Source organism: Crotalus tigris, unplaced genomic scaffold (assembly GCF_016545835.1).
Source record: "Crotalus tigris isolate CLP2741 ecotype Arizona unplaced genomic scaffold, ASM1654583v1 scf7180000017611.44802233496:7321179, whole genome shotgun sequence".
Classification (NCBI taxonomy): Eukaryota; Metazoa; Chordata; class Lepidosauria; order Squamata; family Viperidae; genus Crotalus; species Crotalus tigris.
The window spans coordinates 1,330,053-1,357,291 of NW_024096511.1; the positions used below are offsets into that span (position 1 = coordinate 1,330,053).

General features: G+C 37.6%; 1 protein-coding gene across 4 annotated transcripts; it reads right to left on the minus strand.

Moving 5' to 3' along the window:
* Positions 1–220: 220 nt before the first annotated feature.
* Positions 221–27,239, minus strand: LOC120298979 (vacuolar protein 8-like). Of its 4 annotated transcripts, none has more exons than XM_039323300.1 (14): positions 26,680–27,239; positions 24,991–25,110; positions 22,934–23,053; positions 22,136–22,255; positions 20,574–20,696; positions 19,854–19,936; positions 17,639–17,764; positions 15,019–15,064; positions 11,303–11,436; positions 9,844–9,972; positions 8,140–8,254; positions 3,394–3,528; positions 2,343–2,468; positions 221–1,264 (listed from the first exon to the last, which is right to left on the minus strand). In XM_039323300.1, exons 1-14 carry the CDS (start codon positions 26,903–26,905, stop codon positions 1,143–1,145), a joined length of 1,725 nt encoding a protein of 574 aa, XP_039179234.1. In that variant the 5' UTR covers positions 26,906–27,239; the 3' UTR covers positions 221–1,142. The 4 variants fall into 4 exon arrangements, with proteins under 4 accessions (XP_039179234.1, XP_039179224.1, XP_039179242.1 ...); XM_039323290.1 differs by having other exon boundaries at positions 22,874–23,053; XM_039323308.1 differs by lacking the exon at positions 24,991–25,110 and having other exon boundaries at positions 22,874–23,053.

Here is a 27,239-nt window from a genome sequence, read left to right on the forward strand (position 1 = left end):
CGACCCCCAACCGGTCATAAGTCGAGGACTACTCAACCAGTCGTAAGTCGAGGACTACTCAACTGGTGCAGCACCGTTTGCAGAATGGGACTTTTGGCGGGCTCCGCAGGGCAGAGACAGCCTGGACAATTCCTATGGGCTTTTGAAAGCCAATAGAATTAGACTCTATTCAAGAGAGTCTATTCTATTGGCTTTCAAAAGCCAATAGAATAAAAGGGAGTAGCACAGCTAAGGAAAAGGGGGAAAAAATGGCGGACTGCGTTGTTTGGCGACCCCCATGAAATGGTCGTTCGACCTCAAATGGGGTCCCGACCCACAGGTTGAGAACCACCGTTCTAATATGATGGGAATGCTCCAGCTCCCTTCCCTGAAGTATCAGTTAATGACCCAGGGAGGAGAAGACTCATTCCTGCCTATATAAAAACATACAGCATCTTAAAATAGTAGCATCTTAAAAGTAGCATCTTAAAATAGTCACAACAACAAACATTTTACATAAATATACATTTTTCTAGAAATGCCCATTTTCATAAAAACGTCACAAATTTGTCTTGAAAACCTACGTGCACATAATTATTTGCTAGCGGAGATTTTTTTCCCCCATTTCAAAGCTGTTAAAACAATCAAATCACAGTTTATTAAAATAAGAATATTGCCAAAGTTAATTCCAAGGCAAGATGGATAATCCGAATCTGCAGAGATCTGCAGATTACAAATCAGCAAGAATGGTACAAAATTGCATCATCTGTATAACAGAATTAGATTGTTTGATTGTTTAGATTGTTCCATCTGTCTTGCATCTGTATAGTAGAACTATCTTTAAGACTGGTCCATGAATGCATCAAAATAACAGTTACAGTATATGTGAATCAGCCATCTGAGATAAGTCAAACATGGCAAATTTTTGATATAATCACAAACCCAATCATTTTCAATGGAGTCTGTTTACGTGCCTCGTGATGGGTGAAATGTCCCTTTAATTTCTACCCAAATAACGAGCATCATAATTTCTGTATGTAGCTATTGTGGATTTACCCAAGGCTGATCCATTAAACCTAAGATGCCAATATCTTAGCTCAGCCGCCTATTCAGAGGCTAATGGTCCCCATGTTGGCTAATGATATGCAGGCTGGAAGTGTCTCTCATGCCTCCATATGTCCAATAGCAACACTGAGAAGTTCTTGCATAATTTCAGTCTGTTGACAGATTTCATCAAGGTGCTTCTTCAGTTCACTGCTACTGAATGCTGCCAAAAAGTCTGGATCTTAATATAAGACAGAAGGTATTCAGGTATTAGACTGCAGAAGTTTACATCTTTTTACATTTGTCCATAAATTTATTTGACATTAGATTGATGGTATTGTCTAAGGATGTACATTCTATCTATAAAGTTCTAGTAACACCATGAAATATAGGCTAACTTTCAATTATTGATGTTTAATACCTGCTTTGATGTTCTGATTTTTCAAGATCCTCTTAGGGAATTCGTGCATATTCCTGTTTCTTATTCATCATTCATCTGTTCAACAAGCCTAAAGAGAACCTGTTCTCTTTCTCAGTCAAAAATATGACAAATTTCAGGCATTCTTGTGTGCCTCATTTCCAACAGCCAGCCTTCCACTTTCAGCTGTTCAATCACAAGGGTTCTACAGTACTTATAAGGATGAACCAAATTCATCTCTTATGGTGATCCAAGCTTGCCTTTGGACCTTCTGTCAAAAATAACTCTCTGAATTTCATCTTCTAGCTCAGTGTTCTCAACTTTGACACTTTTAAGGCATGTGGACTTCAACTCCCAGAATTCCACAGCCAGCAATATTGGCTGTGGAATTCTGGGAGTTGAAGTCCACATGCCTTAAAAGTGTCAAGGTTGAGAAACACTGTTCTAGCTGGACCTCTTATATGTTGCACTTTGGGACTTTGGCTTGGTTTCACTCTCTTAGGTCTTCCCCTACCAATACCCTACAAGGGTACATCTTGAGTCCTTTACTGCTGCTAATAAAAATAGTTGGAAAAAATTCAGGGAATTAGAATTATGAGATTATTGATGCTCCTTTTCTAAAAATAATTTTTAGAAGCATAAAATGTGTGACAATGAAAATGAACTTCTATACAAGTCTGATGAAAATATCAGTGAAAAGAGATTAACTTTTAATCAGAACTTTATAAAGCTGGAGTTTGTTTACTGTACATTACTAGAAGCAGTCAGGACTCAAATCCTGGTAAATTCCGGTGAACCTAGTTATTATGCTAGACACTGCATAAAACTCCTGGGGTTTAATTTGAACCATTATTTTATCTGAAAGATTTATAGAGATTTTTTAGATCATAGTAGTCCACACCTTTCTGTAATGCGCAGAGAGTGGTTATGCCTAAATGCTGAAAACGAATCTCCCGGTGAATAAGATACTTCATCAGATATTGCTGAACCTGGTTCATGTGAGTTTTCAACAGAGTCACTACCTCTTCTATGCAATTGATATGGAGAACAGGAAAAAAAATACAGAACAGAATCCATTAATTACACTGCACTATTAAATCAAAATAATGATGTCTTTCTGCTTATGATGACTGCCCCTGCTTGCTTTTCTGGTTACTAATTTGTTAAGCTAAGAGTATTTTAACATTGAAAATTTATAAATGTAGTTTTCTATAAAGTCATAAATGACAGCAAGCAGAGCTCTGCTAATTCATTTTAAATTTTATTTTGTAAAATAAAAATACAAGTGTTAAATCTCCTAAAGAACTTCATCTTCTTGGAAATTAAAGCACAGCGATAATACTACATAATTGTGTAGTGACTGTCTTCTAGTCACAATTAGTATGTGTACTAATTGTGTATGTGTAATAATAAATGCATTATTTTAAGAGGGGGGATTTAAAGAAGTTTCATGCCACAATGATTTTTCAAATTAAATATCACTTCAAGTTGCAGCAGTAAATCTATTAATGTTTGAGCAGTGATTGCATATTTAACAGGATTTTTCCCTTATGGAAGATTCTATTATGGTGCAAAATGTTTGTTAATTGCTGTGTTGGAATCATTTGCTTCACTCTCTCAAACAAATTTTCATATTTAAATTAGAAGAATAAGAGCCCAAGGCAAGGATGCCAAGTGTGGTCAGCCACAAAATAACTGCTTGTAGTCAATTATATTTACATTATTAGTATATCAGAAGAAAATAGATGATCATCCAGCTGTAATCCATTCATTTAATAAGTCTTTCAGAATCCCATTATGCTCTGAGAATGATTTAAAACTAAATATAAATAAAAGGATTTGCACTTCAAGGCTCAAGCTGTTGTCCTCTTTTTTTTTAACCCAATACTTGTCATCATTAGGCTGATCATTAGGCTGAAAATATAAATATCAGACTCCTTGTTGATACATACCATGCCTTACGAAGTGTTTGATCAAAAAGGCAGCTTGGAACGAAAGCTCGGTTTGTTCCACCTCGTTAGCTAATTTCACCAAATGATTTATCCATGGTTCATCCATCAATGCTACAATATGCACTGTGGCTCCTTCTAATAGTAGAAAGAAAGATGTAATAAGGAGTTAATAGACAAATGAACAGACCCCCCCTCCAACAGAACAGAGAAAGACTGTACAAGATTTGAAGTAAATATATTGAATTACGGAGTCAAATACTCAGTAGGCCTCTCAAATCATAATCAGTGGAGAAATTAAAACATCCTGAACGGAAAGATGCGTAGCCTTTCCTTATACACATTCAGCAAAGGGTGCTCACCATCTCCCTCAGTAATTGGTATCATTGTTCAATTGGTCTTATCATGAGGAAGCTTTTCCTAGCATTTAAATGGAAACTTTTCTTAGGAACAGGATATTGGGAACATTATTCCATGTCTCACACTCTGGAGTGGTAAAGAATAGGTCTTGGACTTTTGTGCAGCATCCATTCATGTACGTATGGTAAGAAGGACTATTACGCTTCCCTCAGGCATCTCTTCTCTAAAGGGACCATATCCAGTTGCCTCATAAGACTTAGTCACCTTGTTGCCCTTTCCGGTTTCAATGTCTGTAATCTCTCTCTCAAAATGTGGTTCCCAGAACTAGCCACAGTAGTGAAGATGGCATCTGATTAATTCAAAATTTGGCAGAATATTTCCTATGATTTGACAGAGGAATTACTTGATGGAATTTGCCTATGGTGGATTAAGCTGGTGTCCAAGGATGCTAATTTGACTTTAGAGCAGTGTTTCTCAACCTTGACAATTTTAAGGCATGTGGACTTCAACTCCCAGAATTCCACAGCCAGCAATTCTGGGAGTTGAAGTCCACATGCCTTAAAATTGTCAAGGTTGAGAAACACTGCTTTAGAGAATACTAAATAGGTGGACCAATCTTACAGATAGTCTTTGTATAATGACCACTCATTCATGACTGTTTGATGTTACGACAGTACTGACTGAGTGGTATTTATGATCGGTCCTCAAAGTTCCGGCCATCTCAATACCTCCGTGGTTATGTGATCACAATCTGAACACTTGGCTTGCACTTATGATGGTCACAGGAGCACCATTTGCAACCTTTCCTACTAGTTTTTCATAAGCCAGGGGTGGGGAACCTTGGCTCTTTTATGACTTGTGGACTTCAACTCCTAGAATTCCTGAGCCAGCATGGCTGGCTCAGGAATTCTGGGAGTTGAAATCCACAAGTCATAAAAGAGCCTAGGTTCCCCACCCCTGTCCTGAGCAAAGTCAATAGGGAAGTCAGCAGGGAAAGTTGCAAGTTGCTCTGCAATTACACCTGTTTGTGAGCCACTTGGGGTCACATAACATCCAGTGACCTTTGCAGGACCACAGTGGGGAGTGCCAGGATTGTCGTTGCTAAGTGGTATGGTCATATCATGTCATGCTTTGAGGTCTACATTGCTTAGCAATGGAAAGTTCAGTCCCAAAGTGTTTTATGATTTGTCCAATACAGGTAGCCCTTGACTTACAACCCCAACTCAGCCCAAAATAAAGTCAGACATTTGTTAAGTGAGTTTTGCCCCATTTTACGACCTTTCTTGCTTCAGTTATTGAATGAATCACCGCAGTTGATAAATTAGTAACCCAGTTGTTAAGTGAACCTGGCTTCCCCATTGACTTTGTTTGTCAGAAGGTCGCAAAAGGAGATCACATGACCTTGGCACAAGCAACGGTCATAAATATGAACCAGCTGCCAAACATCTGACTTTTGATCACGTGACCATGGGCATGCTGGAAAGATCGTAACTGTGAAACATGGTCATAAGTCCCTTTTTCCAGTGCCGTTGTAACTTTGAACGTTCATTAAATGAACTGTGTAAGTCGAGGACTTCCTGTACTTTATACATTCTCTTCAAAGTGTTGCCGACTCCCTCTAAATATATGTATATTTTATAAGCTGAGGTGAGTTTAAAAAAGACGTAATTTTTGTGAGATAAATCATTGAGAAAAGATATTTAAAGGGAAAAAAAAAGAGCATCCAAGCAAATATTACACTTTTCCTTTTAAAACCAAGAAGCACTTTAGAATTTTTTGGTAATCTAAATATTTTTGTTAGTGAGTGAAATCTGAGTTTGTTGAGATTAAAATTGATTTCTGTATATAGAGAAGAAAATCTATTTAAATTATGTTTGCTTTATTTATTAATTCCTCCAAGTCATTGCTGATTCCAGGCAAGTGGCAAGATTTCAGAAGTGGTTTGCTGTTGCCTCTTTCCTAGGGCTGAGAGTGAGTGACTGGCCCAAGGTCACCCAGTTGGCTTTGTGCCTGAGGTGGGGAGTAGGTCTCACAGTCTGTCAGTTTTTAGCCTGGTGCCTTAATCACTATACCAAGCTGGCTCTCCTATTTAAATTAAATTTAAATATAATTCTATTTATATTTTTACTCCAATAGACCCTGGAAAGCATTGAAAGTCGCCCTGTAGGGGCGACGACCAAGGAGGGGACCCCCACTTGATCATGGGAGGGCAGCAGCCCTTCTGTTCAATCCAGAGCAGCCCTCCAAACCAGCAGAGGAAGACTGGCCATAGTAATATGGCTTGTCACTAGGCTGCAGGCAGCCGAAGTCAAACTCACCATGAAGCGATTCTAAAGCAACGTGGATGAAACTGGGTGAGATCCGATCTTCTCTTTATCCTAAGTATTTTCTTTTCCTATAAAAGCTGCCCAAAGTATCTTTCCCCCTGTGAGGAGAGAGGGAAGGGAATTTCTATCCCACCCTCTAAGAATAGCGGAGGGGAATTAAAGCACTAAAAGAACAATTTTAACCTAATTGGATTTATATATTCCTGAAACTTGGGGACCAAAACTTTTCTTATTTTTATTGGAGACTTTTGTTTTTATCTACAAAAAATAAATATAATTGGAAAAAGGATTGTAAAAATGTTGGATTTAAAAAACTTTAAACAGCATCGGTGACATCTTGTGGCGAAGTGTGGTATTACAACTTGTTATTTCCTAAAAGAGTCTTGGCTCGAAGCCCAGACTTTAGATAAGACTCTTTTGACCTTGGTACCACCTGTGAGAAACTCGGCTGTAAAGAGAACATCTGGGTGGCATAGCTGGCCTACTTGAACTATGAATGTAAACCTTTACTGACTTTCAGTGTTATATGTGAGGAATTCCCTTCCTATCTCTTTTTTTGAGGAACATTGGTTACTATACGAAATGATGAAATACCTTGGACTATAAAATCCTGCTTGACAAACGACTTCTACTATAAAGACTATCTATAAACATGTGAAAGAGAGGTCCCATACCTAGTTATAAAAATATTTTTAACGTCTGATTTTAAAGTCCTCAATTTAACACATTATTAAAAGAATATGGATGAAGACCAGGAAAAGAGCCTTTCCATGTTGAAACAATAAATGAAACCATTCTTTCAGCTTGTGATAAAATAAGACCTAACGTAAAAGAACAAGATGCCAGCTTAGATACACAAACCCAAACTTTGACTACAACCAAAGAACTAACAACGCAGAAGATAACAGAAGAAGTGGAACAATCAAATATTAAGACAGAGGACTCAATTGACCACCAAATACAGTTAATGGAAAATCCAGAAAAGGGAATGACAACACTAAAAATGGGAAAGACTTTCTATATAAATCAGAAGAAATTTGAGAAAGAAGAACAGATTAAATGGAAGATAAACATATCAGGGCAATCATGGGGAATTAGAATAATAGGGAGACAATTTAATGAATACAAATGGGCTAGTCCTTCCCAAAAAAATGGCAACTAAAAGGTCTCCCTTATTTCAAATAACATATATAATAATAGAGGGAGATCTATTTGACGATCTGAAAGCACTGTTATGGAAGGCTAGTTGGCAAAGGAAGAAAGCCAGAATAAGGCTGAAGAAAATTGGGGTTTTGATTTATTAGAGGGGATTTCACATTATTAATTAGAGAGTTAAAGGGAGAAGTTGAGATAAGGGGAATTTTGGTCATTAGTTTTAAAATATTTGGAAATTAGTTGAAAATAAGGATTTTATCTGTTTAATATTTAAAAATTAGACCTAAAAGAAAAAAAATAATTATTATGAATATGTTTGATTTATTGATTAACCCAGACAATACATATAATGGTTTTGGTTCATCATTTGTATTATTAAGTAGATGATTTAATATGGTGGGAAATAGATAACTTTTAGAAAATAGAACAAGACTATTCAAATAGATAAAATATGTATTTTGAATATTAGATTCTGTTATGAATTGAGATAAGGGAAATTTTGGTTACCTAAAGCCTGAAAATTATAAATATCAAATGTTAAATTGGAATATTGATGGGAAACTAAAAAATGGGAGAAAATTAATAACAGGATATGGATTGTTTATGAAGTTTGAATGTAAAAAGTAATTAAGATATGTATAAGCTAAAAAATTATTGATAAATGTAATAATGATGTTTTTACTGAGTTGATATAATAAGAACTGTATTAGCTTAAATACGAGACAGTAGATGTTAAGGGAAAAAGAGAGGAAATATTTGATGTTGTAACTTGAAATTTGTACTAAAGATTTTTTATATGTTATCGAACTATTGATTAACTCAGCCACCATTTTGCTTTTTAAATACTTAAATGTAAAATTGGGAAATAAATAAAATATTATTAAAAAAAGAATTAAAATCTCCTTACCATGCTTCACCAGTTCAGCAAGACAAGATATCACATAGAAAAGGGAATCATCTAGTACATGGGCACTGTGGATAGCTTGAAGAAGGCCTTTGATGCATGGACTTTCTAGGATTTTCTGTAAATCATATAGAGAAGATACTATTTCAGTCTTGTAAACCTATTTCAAGCTATAAAAATTAGCATCACGGCAGTTTTATGGCATATATCAGATCCATTCAAAAATCAACTAAGCTAAACTTTGCCTCTGCCCCAATCAACACTGAAGTTATTTTAGAATCTGGTAGAAGGATGCAGAATGGCGGATAGAGAATAGCATACAAGAAATCCATATGTCTGCAATAACCGTCTGCGGTAGCATTGTTTTCTTTCTTAAAACATTTATGGCATAAGTTGCCTCTAAATTCTTTTATTAATTCCAAATACGAGCTCTCCAATATTTTTAGGCCCATTTTGCATTTGGTACTCATAAACTTCAGAAAGCAGATTTGAGGAAATCTACAACATTTTATAAAAATAGGTGAAGAGATTAACATGAGTAGAAAGCATGCAGGTCAGTGCATTGTTTGATAATGTAAACTCTCTTTCCTTCTATACATTTTGTTTAAATACTGTAAGAACTATTACATTGCACAATTTATTTAGCACTCTGATACTCTGCATTTTTTCACTATAAAACTACTTTTTTTTAAAGCATCATAAGGATTTTCAAATAAAATTGATCGGACCAGTTTAGCTTTAATAATTCTCTACAGCAGACATGTCAAACTCGCGACGTCACGCAATGTATCGGGACAGTTTTGCCATTGCCGGCAATGGGATGGGCGCAGCTTCTGGATGATGCATCCGGCCTGCTGGCTGGCAATTTGATACCCCTGTTCTGCTCTCCAGGAAATTGAGCATGTGTAAAATCCATTGCTACAGATTTTCCAGTGGTTGCTATAATGTCCATTACACAAATCCATTCCACAGTGACAGCAGTAGTCAAATCTGAGATCAATACAGGGTGACCATAATACAGTATATACTGTAGTCTAATTAGTTCATTCAAACTACAGCAGCAAGAATAAGAAATAAGTATTTTATTCTGAATTTTAAATCAATTTCTAGTATCATTCTAGGTACATTTTAAAGTAATGGCTTTCCACTATCTTAAGAATATAGGGGAGTATTTTTCCTATATAAATCAATTCAGTTAAATGGATGTTAAAGGAGCAGAGATGAGAACTAGAGGTAAACTTCTTATCAATACTCTGCCTTTGGAAAGTAATGTCCAGAGATAGCGACAGAGCATTGAATCTATAATCTTTTAGGCACTGGGTAACTCCAAAAATTCTTTTTGTTCAAGCATGTTATTATCACAGATTTGTTTTCTAGATAGGTTGAGAATAAATAAACAATTTTTAGATATGGTAGAGAACAGTATATAAAATGGTCATAGTATTTCCTTACAGTGGAACAGGTGTGTCTTTTAGTTATAAATTATGAAAGAAGTGAGTCTTAAAAATAACATCTTGAAAATGTTCAATTAAAAAAAATACAGTTTGAATGAATAATAACGTACCAATTCCACGTATGCTATCAGAAATATCTGTTGAGAATTCAGCAAAGGCTTAACATTTTCATATAATATCACTCAGGTGGCTGAATTGTGAACTGAACCTCTGGATCAATATGCAAAATTATGAAAAGTTACTTGAAACTCGCCTGTATGTTTTTAGAAAGGCTGAGATTTTTGAGGAGGCAAGCCATATGACCAACAATTACTGGGTCTGTTCTCCAGGTAAGCAACAGTTCCCCCAAAGCTTGCAGCATCTCATCAGACATCAGGGCATCCTGCAAAGATTAAAACACGGTGCTTAAAATACAGTAGAAGAGCACTTTGCAATAACAGTATGCCTGGGATTAATCCAAATCTGTAAAACTGGTATAATTCAGCTGCAGGTGCAAAGTAATGTTGCACCAAAGAGCCAATGTTGCCCAATATCATCACAGATGGGGCGGGGGGGCAGGGGGGAGGCAGAGCATCTCTGTGCAATAATACCCAGCTTGGGGGGGGGGGAAGTGTGCCATTATTAAATTGTTAAGCAATAAAAAAGCCAGTGAGTGGTGCTATTCTTACAGCTGGTTAATTCAACAAACAGCAATATAAATACTTCCACTGAGCACCAATTATTCAAGGTTTGATCCAATCTTGTATAGCTTTTTCCACTACAGGCAGTCCTCGACTTACGACCACAATAGAGCCCAAAATTTCCATTGTTAAGTGAGACATTTCTTAAGCGAGTTTTGCTCTAGTTTACGACCTTACCACAGTGAATCACTGCAGTCGTTTAGTTAGTAATACGGTCATTAAGTGAAACTGGCTTCCCCGTTGACTTTGCTTGAAAGGAGGCTGCAAAAGGTGATCACGTGACCCCGGGACACTGAAACCGTCATAAATATGAGTCAGTTGCCAACTGTCCGAATTTTGATCATGTGACCCTGGGGATGCTGCAATGGGCGTAAGTGTGAAAATTGGTCGTAAGACACTTTTTCCAGCACGGTTGCAACTTTGAACGGTCACTAAATGAACTGTTGTAAGTCGAGGACTACCTATGCAGTAGTAATGACTGAAACAGATCATGAATCCAACAAAAAGAGTTCTGCCATTAACTTGTCAACCTGAAAAAAAATCCCAGCTGAAAACTGGGAGAGATAAAGGGTCTAAATAAGCAGCAGGAAGAAGAGGGCTATTGACCCACCAAAGTAGGTATTTTTTTAATAGGAAATATTCTTTATTTGAAAGGAAACCTATATGCAAATAAAGTTAAAGTTAAAGATGCTAAAGATAAAATATAGTGTGGAATCAAGTAAACCATACTGAATCTGAGTAATAAGGAAAGTAGAAGAAAAAGGTTCCATCTCAGTTAGGGAGATGGAAATATGGTAGAAAAATACAGAAGGGTTATGAATAAAAACCCTGTTAACTGGACTCTCTCCCATTCCCCCCGATAAAATTCTATGAATTAAAATATCAAAAGAACTATTATACCTCTGAATAACATAAATTGTAAACACTTCCTCTCATATAGATATATGAAGCATGCCTGTTTGGACATCTATTTGTCCTATCACAAATGCTTTTAATCGATCCAAAGGCCACTAATATTAAGAAAATATGTACCTGATTGCCTGGATGTTGGGATAATATCTGGAGGAGAATTACTGAATTCTGCTGAATCTCTTTATTGCTAAATGTCAAGAGAGGGAGAAGACGGGACTGGATTTGCATAGCAACAAGACTGGTCAGAACAAACTCTGCAACAGAAGAAAACTTGTCTGTGCACATCACCCAAGTTTAAAAGAATCAAATTAGTTCATCTATCTCCTAGAAACTGAGCAATTCTATGTAATATCAATGCCGTGGTTAGATCCTGAGCTCTGTTTCATGAAAAGCCAACAGAAAGACAAACCAAACTTGATTAAAAAAAAAGCTAGCCTCTGATCAAAATAATCAAACCATGTTGGTCCTGATCTCCCTAGAAGCCCAGGTAGTATTGTTATCATCAGAAGAAAGCTTAAAGCAGTCACGCCCCCTCCTGGCATGGACTGGAACACAGAAAGTTTATTCAAAGCCAAGGAGATACACGACAAATCATACACACCATCACAAATGAGTCAGTTGCCAAGCGTTTGAATTTTGATCACGTGACCATGGGGATGCTGCAAGGGTCGTTAAGTGTGAAAAATGTCATAAGTCACTTTTTCAGTGTATTGAATCTTCTAATGCAGGGCTTTTTAACCAGTGGTACGGGTACGACGTGTGGTACATTGGCACCTGGCAGCTGGTACATGACCATCCTAGAAAACTGGTAGCTGGGGAGGGGAATGAGCTGAACCGGTGGCAGCTCTGCATAAGCCTGATTGAGAGATGGCTGGAGCTGCAGGGCTGTCAGGGCTCAGCGGAAGCGCCAGGATCAGCACCAGGCTCCAGCTGGAGCTCGGTGCTGATCCTGGCACTTCTGCTGAGCCCAGAAGAAGCACCGATCAGCTGGAATGTTGCAGCATCTCCAGGGTCTTGTGATTTACATTCAGATGCTTGACAACTTATTTATATTTATGACGGTCACAGTGTCCCAGGGTCATGTGAAGTGACCCAAACCTGCTGCAACCACCCAGCAGACAAGAGGAATAAAAACCTCCTCCGCTGCCAATCCTCAATAGAAATTCTCACAACAATTAAAATCTCGGATAGGAGGAAGAGCGCGGCCAGGTGGGCAGGTAGGTGTCTTGCTCGGTTGTGGCTTGGGAGGCACTTTTTTCAGTGCCATTGTAACTTCAAACAGTCACTAAGCAACTGTTGTAAGTCGAGGACTACCTGTACTTTATTCCTTTCCCCCCCCTTTTTTGTCATCAAGTTTTTCACACCTCGCTAGGTGACTGGTGGTACTCAGATGTTGCCATATCCTAAAAGTGGTACAATGGGTGAAAAGGTTGAAAAGCCCTGTTCTAATGGCTACTAAACAAGCTGTTTGTAAAGGTCTACCTATATTCTTTCAGCTACAGTAATTAGAAAGGCAATATCTGGATTTGGTTAATAAATGTTGAAGAAAAGTTTTAGCATTCGTCAAAAGTGTTCGGGAGTGGGGGAGAGGAGGTCTGATGGAGACTCAGGGCTTTCAGTAGTATGGCCCCAGTTACACTGGCATGTGACCCCTGCCTCACGTGTTTGCTAACCACCAACTCAATCCAGCACTGAAACAGGTTCGCCACCTCTGCGAACCACTAGATAAGTCAAATCTAAATAAGAACCTGGGGAGTGAAGGGCTTGAAGCTTTGCAGGAAATTATTTGCAGTAAAAGCACAAAAGTAACATTTTAGGCCTTAAACAGGACTGGTGATGTTTAAACGCACTGCCTGAATTTGTACCAAGATGGGAAATTGGACTTGAATTCATGTACAGACTTTAACAGACTGAACTATACTAATAAATGTGTCGATTATAGCGTTATAGAATCCAGTTAGAGATCACTGCTTCATCAATGAGGAAGTGAACTGCTCAACTCTTCTGCAAAACATCTGTGTTAGTGTGCATTTCTCCCACAAATAAAAATCTTTGTGAAAAAGTAATGTTGCCCCTTGTTTGCAGTATAATGCCATTTTCTGTTAAATTTTATCATTAAGTACCCTGTAAATCCATTACTCTATCCAGTGCAAGAAGTAAAAAAAAAAAAAAAAACCTTTGAAAAATAGAAAGGTTAATAGAAAGTTGGACTAAAGATTTATAAAGGACACTGCTCGCCAGGTGGCAAGAATCCAAGAAAATCTAAGAGAAATCTTACAGTAGTGCTTCTTTACTTAGGACCAAAGAAAATAAAGACAAGGTCCTTTTCTCAGATATTTCATCCATCAGAAATCAAATGCAAACCCCACTGAATCAGGGGTGGTGGTGGTGTTATCATCAGATAAACCAGGGGTCTTCAAACTTGGCCCCTTTATGACTTGTGGACTTCAACTCCCAGAATTCCTCAGCCAGCGTGCCTGAAGACCCCTGAGATAAACCTACTAAGCAGAGCTAGTTCGGTGTTCAGGTTGAGGCACCAACTTGTAAACCATGAGACTGTGACTTTTAGTTCCACATGAGGCACAAAGCCAGCTGTGTGTCTTGGGCCGGTCCTCAGTTCCAGGAAGACAGCAGTGGCAAATCACCTCTGAAATCTTGCCAAGAATGCTGCAGTTGCCAAGAGTCAAGACTGACTTGAGGGCACCAAACAAAGAAACCTATTTTGCTTTTTCCCCATATGTATGTTTTGCTGATCGGAGAAGAGGTGCTTTGTTCACATTTCCATGCATTACAAGGCATCTCTTCTAAAAGATTTGCAGAGCTGTTATTACAGGAAATCATTTTTTCTTCAAATTTCTGTCAATGTTATATATTTTTGATGGGATCGCTGCTTTTTTTCCTCACCCAAATGATCTGATAGGTGACTTTTTTTGCTCAAGAATTATCTAATAGTGTATGCGACTAATTGCAGCTTCTTGTTAGAAAAAGTAGCATTGAAACTAATTTTTATTTAGTTTAAAGGCATACAGCTGGGGGAGTTTAGGATGATAAAGAGTGTGACTCGGCAGCTGTAATCTGTATTAATGACTTTGCAGTGCTCTAGCTAGAGCAATTTGGATTTAAACAAACCCTGAGGAATAAGTGCATTATAATAACATAATAACATAGAGTAGTTGCAAGTTCAGGGACAGTTTATCACCAAACACTTTTTTGTCAGCTTCTTCTAATTTTTAGTATGAAACTCGTCTAGTCTGATAAAATATTTTTTCCAATTCATCCGTGCTAGAAATGCATGTCATGTACCAAGCCAATCTTACCATTTTGTTATTATAATATTATACATTTAATATTAAATGAATAGAGGACTTCTGAGAAAAATCGCCCTAGATCAGGGATAGGCACTCTTGGCTCTTTTATGACTCGTGGACTTCAACTCCCAGAATTCCTGAGCATGGCTGGCTCAGGAATTCTGGGAGTTGCAGTCCACGAGTCATAAAAGAGCCAAGGTTGCCTACCCTTGCCCTAGATCATGTAGAAATTCTTATAGGTGGACTTAGAATAAGTGGGCTGTTCTTCTCTAAACCTGCCTGACTGGTCTGGTACATTACAGCAAGCTTTATTAAACCAGAAGAAGCTCCAACACAACAGGTGTGCATGAAATCAAAATATAATGTTCTTCCTACTTCACAGAGTAAACAAAAAACTATGGACATTCTTTCCAAAGACTAGGCACAGTACAAAATAACATGGGGAAAAACATTTCCTGTTCTGTATGACTGGGGTACCGGTCTGTTGGTTGTAAACATGGTTTACAACCATGTTAGGTCTCTACTTACCATTTGTGGCTAAATTCCTGAGACAAATACAAGCTTGGTTTGAAATCTAGTTGAAGGAAACAAGCAAATCAGGAGGTGAGAAAAAGCACTCTTGTCTATAAAAATAATCTAAATGTTTTCAAGCTGGCAGATTCATGTTACTTTTATTTAAACACTTTATCACTAGGATACTTGATGGAATAGGGTTCAAATGTAAGAAATATTTAATGTAAAAAGATTCTCTGGCGCAACATAGCCCAGCTTTGAAATTTTAAGGCTATACCATCAGTGTTTTACATGTGTGAGAGAGTAGCTTTTGTAGGTAGATTAAATAAATCCTTAAAGTCCTTAAAAATCCTGAAATCTTCCCCACACCTCTCCAAAGACCAAATCATTTCTTCCACCAACTCCAGTCATAAAATCACCGTCCATGTCTTAGAGCAGTGGTTCTCAACCTGTGGTTTGGGACCCCATTTGGGGTCGAACGACCATTTCACGGGGGTCGCCAAACAACGCAGTCCGCCATTTTTTCCCCCCTTTTCCTTAGGTGTGCTACTCCCTTTTATTCTATTGGCTTTTGAAAGCCAATAGAATAGACTCTCTTGAGTAGAGTCTAATTCTATTGGCTTTCAAAAGCCAATAGGAATTGTCCGGGCTGTCTCTGCCCTGCTGAGCCCACCAAAAGTCCCATTCTGCGAACGGTGCTGCACCAGTTGAGTAGTCCTCGACTTACAACCGGTTGGGGGTCACGGCATTAAAAAGGTTGAGAACCACTGTCTTAGAGCTTTGCAGGAAGGCTGCAAAGACAAAGTTATATGGAGCCCTGGTGGCGCAGTGATTAAAATGCAGTACTGCAGGCTACTTCTCCTGATTGCCAGTGCGGCAGTTAAATTCTCACTGGCTCAAGGTTGACTCAGCCTTCCATCCTTCGGATGTCGGTAAAATGATTGTTGCCAATATGCTGACTCTGTAAACCGCTTAGAAAAGGCTATAAAGCACTGTGAAGTGGAATGTAAGTCTAAGTGCTATTGCTATAATACCCAGAGGGAAAAAAGTTACTGCTGGCATTTGTATCCGTATGATTACATGTGAAAACAGCACCATGTTTGTAAACCTTGATTCAGACTACAGCATTAAATTGTGAACAAATTCATGGAGGCTCTCAGTATTTGAGAGGCTGCCACAAAGAAGAGGAGGTCATTTATTCTCCAAAGCACCAGAGGGCAGGACATGAAACAGTGGTTGGAAACCGATCAAAGAGAGAAGCAACTTGGAATTAAGGAGAAAGTTCCTAACAGTGAGGACAATTAACCAGTGGAACAGCTTGCCTCCAGAAATTGTGGGTGCTCCATCATTGGAGGTTTTTAAGAAGAGGCTAGACAGTCGCTTAGGTCTCCTCCAAGATTCTATTCTATTCTATTCTATTCTATTCTATTCTATTCTATTCTATTCTATTCTATTCTATTCTATTCTATTCTATTCTATTCTTATTATTCTATTCTGTTATTCTATTATTATTCTATTATTATTCTATTCTATTCTGTTCTGTTCTGTTCTGTTCTATTCTATTCTATTATTATTCTATTCTATTCTGTTATTATTCTATTCCATTCCATTCTATTCTGTTATATTCTATTCCGTTCCATTCCGTTCTATTCTATTCCATTGTTATATTCTATTCCATTCCATTTCGTTCTGTTCTTCTCTATACTGTTATTATTCTATTCTATTCTATTCTATTCTATTCTATTCTATTCTTATTCTTATTCTTATTCTATTCTATTCTGTTATTATTCTATTCCACTCCATTCTATTCTGTTATATTATATTCCATTCCGTTCCGTTCTGTTCTATTCTATTGTTCTATTCTATTTCATTTCATTCCATTCCATTCTATTCTATTCTTATTATTCTATTCTATTCTATTCTATTCTATTCTATTCTATTCTATTCTATTCTATTCTTATTCTATTCTGTTATTATTCTATTCCATTCCATTCTATTCTGTTATATTCTATTCCATTCCGTTCCGTTCTGTTCTATTCTATTGTTCTATTCTATTCTATTCTATTCTATTCTATTCTGTTCCGTTCCGTTCCGTTCCGTTCCGTTCCGTTCCATTCCATTCCATTCCATTCCATTCCATTCCATTCCATTCCATTCTATTCTATTCTACTCTACTCTACTCTACTCTACTCTACTCTACTCTACTCTACTCTACTCTATTCTATTCCTATTCGATTGCATTCTTTTTTCAATGTTTGACCCCCAGCTTAAAAGTTTGATCTCTTAGGGTAGTCTTCTTCAACCATGCACCTTCCAGATGAATTGTATGATCCAGGATCCCAAACCAACATGGATACATTCAGCACATGCAGAAGATACTAAAATAGGAAAAGCTGCTCCAAGGAATTCATGAAGGATGCCACATTCAACATCTATGACTTTTTCATATTCCCACATAAAGAAATGTATTTTAAAATAAAATACAAATAAGGACATTCGAGTATATAATTGTAAGCGTATTTATAGTCCACTGAAATCAAGATAACCTTTGGGAGACAAAAACCCCATATGACTCAACTTCTAGAAAAATGGCAGACAATACTCTTGATTGGTATCCAACAATCCCAAGCTTTACCTTGTTCACACCTGAAGACAGGAGAGAAAGGAGTGTCTGCAGAAGAAACCTGTCACCAACGTGAAGCATGGCTTTGTGATGCTGTGAATTTGTAGCCACATTGCTGAGAGCAGCACAGCTGTAGTACTGTAAGGACAGTAGACAAAATGGGTATAGATGCAGTAAAGAGACAAGAGTTGGCGGATTCTACGATGGGTGGGAAAAATAAAGATCAGGTCGTCTGGTCTACTTCTGAATAACACGTAACTTAGTAAGAATATTTGACTCATCACAAGAAATGAAAAATATATAAGGAGTTTGAGATGGAGTCACTTGTGGCCTAACGTTCTAAAACTGTATTAACAACCCATCACACACCTATAAAAGACCATAAATGGTTGAAGTTAAAAGCTCAGGATCCTATCCAAAGCTCTAGGAGGTTAAGTGAGAAATCTGTAAGCAGTGAATATAAATGGAATTGCTCAGCTCTTGAGCAAATAAATGACTGTAATAGATGTGAGGATTCTAATACCAGAGCTGAGGTTTGAGAGAAAAGACCATATGTTATGCTAATATAATATTTAAAATCAGTTTTCAACAGATTCTTGGGGAATGCATGCCACTGTGTAGAAATATATTCTTTTGACTCTTTGCAGAAAACTGTAAAAAATACAGAAAAGTGAACTGGAAAAGAAAATGGCTCCCAAAGCTTCAGCAATATTATCTAGGGGCAATTCTATATGAAATTTTCCTTCCTATGTTTCTGGTTGGGCTCTGTAGCAACTTTCTGAAAAAGGAAAAGTGACCACAGTCCATTGAGATGGAGCTGGTCTTACATAAATTGGGGCTTAAGATTAGCTGATAGACTGAAATTCATATATCTATTCTGTGAGGCTTACAAGCATGAAAATTATTGCCTTCCTCAATTACTTCTATTTTCCACATGAAGACCCTTGATGTTGTCCCAAATGAATTCCTATTAATATTACTCTTAATCCCAATACAGTAAATCCAATTTCTTTACTTGATTGTGTACAAAAAGGAAGATTGTGTAAAGAAACTTTGGGGCACCTTCTTCAGACAGTAATGCAGCAACTTTGGGGGGGGGGCAAATACCTTCTACTCCCATGTTAACCCATAGTTATAGGCACAGGTTTGCAGTAGATGAGGGCAAAATGTTCAGGCCCATTTTTCTATATGATAAAGGATTTAAAGATATTCCAAGGATTTAAAACATTTTGCGCATAAAACATACAACACACACACACACACACACACACACACACACACAGCCAGAAAATCTTCTGAAGGGAAAGGAGGAGCACATCACTTTTTTTCACAATTCTCCCTTACCGCAATATTGATGGAAAGAAAATCAAATAGGAGTTCAAAACTTAAAATTTAAATAGGGCAATGGCCATCTGTGATTATTTCAGACAAAAAGTCAAGAACAACAAGTAGTGCTCGGATTGTTCCAAAGTACTTTTTTCAAACCTTGGAACAAATGCAACAAAGGAAACAAGACCACAGTTGCTTAAGCTGCTAAGGCCTCTCTCACAACTGCTTTCAAAATATCTACACTTGGTGCTCAGATGTCACAAATATCTCTTATAGAAAGACTCACTCATCTATAAAACTTTATTTTAAATATCAGTTGGTTACTAAACACATTGATAAGGTGTCAGACTCCTGCCCACCTAACTGTTCAAAAGCATGCAAATGCGAGCAGCTAAATAGGCACCATGTCAACGGGAAGGTAACAATGTTCCATGAGCCTCAGCATATAGTCCATGCTGGTCACATGACCAAGGAAATGTCTTGGAACAACAATGGCTCCCTCAGCTAAGAAACGGAGATGAGCACAGCCCTCTAGAGTCAGATATGACTGAACAGGGGAAAAAATCTTTACCTTTATCTAAGGCAAGGGTAGGCAACCTTGGCTCTTTTATGACTCTTGGACTTCAACTCCCAGAATTCCTGAGCCAGCTTGCTCAGGAATTCTGGGAGTTGAAGTCCATGAGTCATAAAAGAGCCAAGGTTGCCTACCCCTGACCTAAGGTATCAGAAACTGTTGTCTTTTGTTGTGTCTTTTCAGCTCAATTGAGGATTCAGGTTCTGTCAGGCAGTTTTGAATTTAACATTATGCACTATGTTTCCAGAATCATCAGACCAGTATTTATTTACTGAGTTTGTTCGGTTTCAAAAGTTTCACTGGATGGATGGATACTAAGTTTACCTGTACTTCGGTGTCAGGAGACTCTAATAAACGGGTGAGGATTGGGAGAGCACTTTGACGAACCAAAACCCTTTGGATCCATTCTGTAAGGAATAGACAACAATCAAATGACATCTGCAATCAGTTGCTTGGATCTTATCACTGCTGTGTAAGTATATACTTAAAAATGAAAGAAACTGCAGCTTCCAAAAGACGTATCTGCAGCAAAGCCAGTTTATTTCATTTCTATCATGTACACAAAAGCTGCAAATAGAATTAAAATAATGTGGCTATCTTATTCTGCATGACAACAAAATCCGGATTGTATGTCCTAAAAAAATGTGTCCTGATGAGGTAGCATTTCTATGTGATATGGATTTATTTAAGAAGTGGCTGGAAATGATTGCACTATATATATATAAAATACTGTATTTATTAAAATGCAAAATGGCAATACAATGTTAATAATTCAGTGCATCCTCAAAACAATACATTGTTCATAAAAGTCTCCCCCCCCCCCGATCCCACACATGGAATAAAGCTTTAATAGTCAGCAACCAGCTTCACAAATTCACTTTTTGCTGTATAGATTTTCTGTGTTTCCTAAATTGTTCTATAACAATTATTCAAATACCACTATTACCAGAAAGTCCTCAATGGAACCTATCTCTAATTCTCTTTTTCTTACTATTGTTGTACAGTATTTGGCATAGTCAAAATATATCACGGCTGCCACATTACCTGATCCTGTGAGGTTGAAAATAGCTTGAACAGCATTTTGTTGAACGCCAATATCATGAGATTTAGAAAGGGAAAGTAAGGGTATAGTTCCACCTGCTGCCGCAATTGCATTCCGACAGGCCTCTGAGGGAAGCAGAAGAGTAAAAGAGAAATTCAGGGAAGTTTAGCTATGTTAGGAGATAGCCTGGAAGCAGTCATTCAAGATTAGAGACTGAACATTGTCCTAAACCAGGGGTAGGCAACCTTGGCTCTTTTATGACTCGTGGACTTCAACTCCCAGAATTCCTGAGCCAGCCGTTGAAGTCCACGAGTCATAAAAGAGCCAAGGTTGCCTACCCCTGTCCTAAACTCTAAAGCCATGGTTTTGTGTGCAGTGAATAACGTTAAAAGCCTGCAACAAGAACTATTGCTACAAGTTGCCTTGGGATAACAACTGGCCAGACGTTTTAATCAAGCAAAGCATATCAAATATGTATCCTAAGTGCCAAGCTGGAGGAGAGCAGTTGAAGTGCCCTCTGGAATGAAGTATGGCAACAGAAGAAGCAAGCAATAAGGAGCAGACAGTTTGTCTGCCTGGTTTAAAGCACCTTTCAAACACCGGTTAGTCAGATTAACTTGGGTTTGAGTACCAAGCATTGAAAGCTGAACAACCTTTTGAGGCTGCCATCTTCTTTTCTCTTTATATATTTAAGACGCTAGTCATTTTGCACAGTGACATTTGTTTGGGCGCAGCAGGATTCTGTAGGATGGATTTTATGGCAACTGTTGCAATAAAAAAGGGCTGGGCATTTATTGCAGTGCCTACTTGGGAGGGAGAAAGAATACTCCCAAGAATCTTGAGGGGCCCATGGCTATCTCATCCTAATGGGCACCTATACATCTTACTCTGCGCTCCAAGATGAACTAAAGATAAATGAAGCAAATAACATTCCTAGCCATATAACGCAAATGTACATATCTGCATAATTCAACAGTTCTTCAGACAAATTGAGGTGTGTTTATGTGGGAGGGGGGAATAGAAGTATCCATAGCTGTAATCAGTGCAGTATAATAATTATGATGTTGAATTTTGGGCTAGAGAAAGCTAGTTTTGATTCTCCGCTTAACCACCTTACTGAATGACTTTGCGGCAGCCACTGTTTTCCAACCCATCTTCTCTTTTATAGAATTGTTTTTGTAGGATAAAATTAGGGGAACTTAAATGGATGTAGATTAGAGCTCAAAAAGAAAAGCCAGGATATAAGATAAGATAAACTTTATTGTCATTTTTTTTTTTACTGCAAGCACACTGGCCCACATTAAAGATTCAATTCTGTTGCCTGTTCTCAAATGAAAGTATATATCTACCCATACACATACATAACACACATATACACATGCTACACACACACACACACACACACACACACATATAAAATATTAATCACTGTCCATTTTGAACACATAGCAGAAAGAGGAACGTTGAGAGTTCACAAGGTTGATACTATATGCAACTGCAGGAAATGGAACTGTTGCTGAACTTAAGCATTACTGTAGGCTTGACTTTTGGGAACCCTGCTCACCTGAGTCAGCCAGCATCATTAAGCAGGCACAGGAATTACCCTGAATATTGATATCATCTGATTCCAGTAGCTCTAGGATTGGCTCAAGTAAATCCATTTCTATGACATGCTCCTTGGTTACTGTTTGAAAACGAAGGTGATAGCAGCAAATAATCTTAAACATTATTATAAATTCAATACAAAATAAATTCGGTAGTAATTAATCTTAAGTACAAAGTTTAAAAATGCAATACTGAAGAAATTTAGTATTTAGTAATACTGAAGACAGCAAAAAGACACTGTCATTACTCAGCACTAGAGAAATGTGTTCCACTTGACTGGGAAGTACAATCTACTTTCAGAATTCCTATGAAATAAATCATTTCATTGGGGCAAGAATCTAACAAATTTATTATCAGCCACACACTTCAGATGCAAAAAAACCTGAGTGCCTAGGGCTATATGTGCTCCTGTCAATCTTGAGTTTTACTGTCCCCAAATTTCACTCAACTGTAAACAAAGTACAATTTTAATAGGACGAGGAAAATTATTCAACACAATTAGAAGTTTTACTCTATTCATTTTAATTATATGTAAATGAAATAAAATCAAATGAATTGGTAAATATGTATATTTTAATCTAGTCCATAATCAGAAAAATATTCTGCTTTACTGATGCCTTTTCCTCTCTTCAAATGATTCTGCAGGGCAGTTCAACATACTTGTCTATCTTCAGGGGCAGAGTCGAAAAGAACTCACATTTTAGGCAGGTGTTGCATTCAACTTTCTCAGAAAGAGAATTCTTGGTTATCCACTCACCATTTCCTTCTAATAAAAAACTGAGCAGAGATAAAGATGAAATCTGCTGAACCTCCAAGTCATTAGACTTCAGCAAAGCATAGTATGTTTCCAAATGCTCTTGGGACAGTTGAATGTTTACTGTTAAAATGAGAAGAAATATTTGAACATTCAGAACACTGGTGCTTTTGTCTTGGAATTGTGGGCGTTCAAGCACAGAAGCAGTCATAACTAGGAGATATCTTAATCCGCTTTCAGAAGATGCCTTCCGCCAATCTATCCTATGCAAACCTTCCTGATTTATACACAGTGCAACTAGCAATGCATTCTACCACACACCAGCCTTTCATACACACCCATTTCTAATGTAGCAGCTCCTACAATTCTAAGGCAAGGCCTCACAGTATATTGGATTGTCATTTCACGCTTTCCATTGGAGCAAGTTGCTAGAATCGAGGCAGAAAATTTCTCCATGGTCCCTTGAGCTTCTGTACTAGAAAGAGAACGCTAATCTCCTGTACATCCAGTGTATAAACCAAAGAAAAGGCCAGCCAAAGTGTGCCCTCCATCCTTTAAGCACCTGATTCTATGGCGAAAAGTATAGCACAGAAATAAGAGCAACGTGACTCCGTCCTCACAGATTGAGAATGTCTGCATGCACCTTTCAACTGTAATCTTAACTTTCACCTGAAAATGAAGGACTTAATGTTACAAAGAAGCCCCTCTTTGCAAGTATAAGTCCTATTTAACTAAAAGTTTGCCACCCTAGTAAACTGCTGCTGACTAGCAAGATTATGTCCCAAGATATAACATTCCACATCAGTGATACATTTTGATCCCTCCAAATGAGCCTGCAAGGCAGCTGAACAACCAACTTGCCATTCCTTAAGAGCAGAGGTGAGAAGAACTCACATTCAAGTTCTTGAAAGGAAGGTGGGATTTGATCTGAGAATGAAATTAAGTACATCTATAGAAAAATGGTACGGTTAAATTGGATTAGTATATCCACTTTATATATATGATTTTTTTCTTCTTTTTATACACCAAACTTCCTAGAGATCTGTGACTCAAAGGCTCCCCTTTCCCTGATACTTCTCAATATGCAAGTCAAAGAAAATACTTTAAGCATTTGGTCAGGGTGATATTGTCAGCTCATCTAAAGGCCTCTTGTCAGTCAGGATTCTCTTCTCTTCTTTCTGCCTTAGTTTCTTCAGCTCTCTAGTTTCTATCAAACGAGACATCTATCTGTTGGACTGCTGCTCTCTGGTATAATTTTCACTTTGACTCAGTGGTGGGATTCAAATATATGAACAACTGGTTCTCTGTGTGGATGCTGCTTCTGGAAATCCATTCTGGGCCTGGGCAACCAAATATTAGCTACCAGTTCTGCCGAACTGGTGCGAACTGGCTGAATCCCACCACTGCTTTGACTAAAATCTTTTGTATTTGCACTGATGCCTCATTCCACCTTGCTTTAACTTACACCTGTATTATCTTACTACAGCCACCTTAACACTCCTTACTTAGCACACTCTTGAACCCCTGTGAATCCTAATAATCCATATAATTGTGCATGAATGAAATTCTAATGTTAAATTAGTCTATGTTTTAATTAAAAAAAAACCCTGTTCATCCATGTTCAGCTAGAGAGGACATGCTTTGTTATAACCCTGTGGTGGCAAGTCTATGGCACGTGTGCCACAGGTGGCACGCAGAGCCCTCTCTGTGGGCATGTGCACCATTGCCCCAGTGCTAGGCCTTCAGCTGGGTTTTATAAAATCTTTTCGCTTTAGGTCTCCGCTGCCGTGTGCAAAAAAAAAAAAAAAAAGTTCAATCAATCAATCAATTTCAACTTCTCGTGGGGAAAAAAAATCTCGCAAAGTTGGAATTGATTGATTGAAGTTTTTAGTCCCACCCAGTCTGTCGTTACCACCATAGCCCTGCCCAACCAATGGGCCACGTCCACCCAATGGGCCACACCCACCTGGCACCTGAAGAAACATAAGTGGGTTTTAGGTTGCAGTTTGGGCACACGGTCTCTAAAAGGTTCGCCATCACTGTTATAACCTATTACTTACAGTCTTGGCTTATATGTAGATAATAGAGAGCAGCAAGCATTTGCAAGCCTGAGTGATCTGAAAATGCCAAGGTCTTCAAGGCCTCTAAAGAGATCTTGCCAAGTGATGACATTTCAAAACCTTAAAGAAAAATATAAAAACAGATTCTGAATTGTGTCAGAAGTAGTGAAAATATTGAAGAATCCAAAAAGAAGTAAGTGAAGGGGGAAAAAAAATCTTCAATATGAAAATATTCTCTATGCGTGTTTTGAAAACATAGTGGATAGAGCAATTGAAAAGATGCTCTCCTTGTTCTTAATTCTTTTTTAAAAATAGCTTAGCATCGTTTCCTTCCCTTAGTTACCTTTCCTTCTTGATATAATTTCTCTCCATCTTCATTTGTCCTTATTGATTTTGGATTCAGATTGTCTTTACTGAGGGAATATGAATCTAATCTAAATGAATTTAGATTTACAATATTTAAGATTTTATTCCTACAGGAGTTATCATAATCTCATTAATAAAATCATGTAGATTGTCAAATTTACTCTGATGAAATTGTGAATTTGTGATGCTGCACATGGGAATCATATAGTCAAAAAGGGAAATAAGTACATGCTTAATGTCTATGGAGATTCTCAGTCATCCAAGTGATAGTTGTCCCAAACTATCAAAAGGCAACTGGACATTTGAGGAAAAAAGAAAAACGTCCAGTTGCCTTTTGACAAAGTACCGTTGGATCAAGTGCATGCTCAAGAACAACCCAATATGTTTAACGGGAAAAATAATCTGGAAGGCAGCAAAGTTCTCCAAATAATTCAGTGAGGATTTAATGCGTTCTGAAACTATAAAATGCTGAGTGACTGCAGGGAAAATTGATGATAGATTTCAACCCTATATGTATTTTAAGAGTTTCCTATAAACTACTTTGAACTTAATTTATAAAGAAAAAGTAAGTATAAATTTGAAAGGTTAAAATTCATCATTATGTATTTCTTTATAAAAAAACCCCACAAGTTTTCTAGTTATGTATAAAAATTCTCTCTCTCTCTCTCTCTCATTCACTCACTCTCTTTCATTTGCTACTAAAATTTCAGATATCCCAGATCCTAACATTAGGATTTTCTTCTTTTTAGTAATGAGTGTGGAGAGAATGTGGTATGAAATTGGAAAAGTAAACATTCTTTTTTGTTCATCTATTAGAAGAACTAGAGAAGACTATTATCTCAAAGTGAAGATTTGTTTTAAGAAAAGAGTGCTTGGTAATCCATAGTTGCTTTGGCCCTTATTATTGTACAGTAGTTATTATGAGCCATCATGGTACACCACTGAACCCAGAGGTATTGTGCTTCTTACCCAGCCAAGGGATGAGAATGGTTGAATGAAAATATAACAGTGCACTGTGGCAGCTTTGGCAAGAAAAATCAAGGTAACTGACATGTAAGTAAACCTCTGCACATTTAAATGCAGGGATTTGGTCAATAAGTCTAGGATTGAGAATCAGCTGCCCAATTATTGTTTGGGATACTTTCAAATTTCAGCGTTTTCCTCTGTTCCACCCTTATTCACAAAAACAAAACAACCAGGAACAAAGTAACACAACTCCCTGACCTCACCATAAACTGCACAGACTTAAGCAAAGCAACAAAAACTCTAGCAAACAATTCAACACAGTTGGCTGACACACTTTCAAAAGCAGAAATGTCTCACCTCTTTCAATGTGTTGCAGAAAGTCTTGGGCAGTCTCCTCTTCATAGGGATGAAGAACAGGTTTGTAGAGCCACCTCATTTCAACATTTTTTCGTTTTAGGCAAGGGCAGTCAGCGATCTCAGCCAAACACTCTCTAATGTCCCGCAACACACCTGACAACAGTGTTTTCACCGAGACAGCAAAGTCGTAAAGCAATTGAACACACTTGGTACACAGCTGGCCCATTTTTATTTTCCTAATCCAACAGAAAACCGGAGAGCAAAAAGGAAGGGAGTGTTTATACTTTTATTGTTTATTTTATTGCTCATATATTCCCTGTACTGGAAAAATTTTTATCTAGATAATGCCAAATATGATGTGCATGAGTTATTTAAAAGTTCAAATTGTTCCTTGAATACAGACAGAAAATCTAACTCTGCATCTAACCACTCCAAATTAATCCTTTTCTTCTATTTTACATGGAAGAACAATAAATAAAAATGAAACATTCAGGAGCAACCTATGTTCTGTGTCAAACAAAGGATATTAAAAGAAAGCACAACAGTCCTAGAAAGCTAGC

Excerpts from the sequence above, each read along its gene's own strand:
- LOC120298979 (XM_039323290.1), bottom strand. The coding sequence starts at position 26,905 with ATGGGCCAGCTGTGTACCAAGTGTGTTCAATTGCTTTACGACTTTGCT. Across the intron at positions 22,256-22,873 it reads ATGCAACACCTGCCTAAAAT|TAACCAAGGAGCATGTCATA; the intron begins GTGAGTTCTTTT and ends GTTTTCAAACAG. Across the intron at positions 9,973-11,302 it reads CCCAACATCCAGGCAATCAG|GATGCCCTGATGTCTGATGA; the intron begins GTACATATTTTC and ends TAATCTTTGCAG.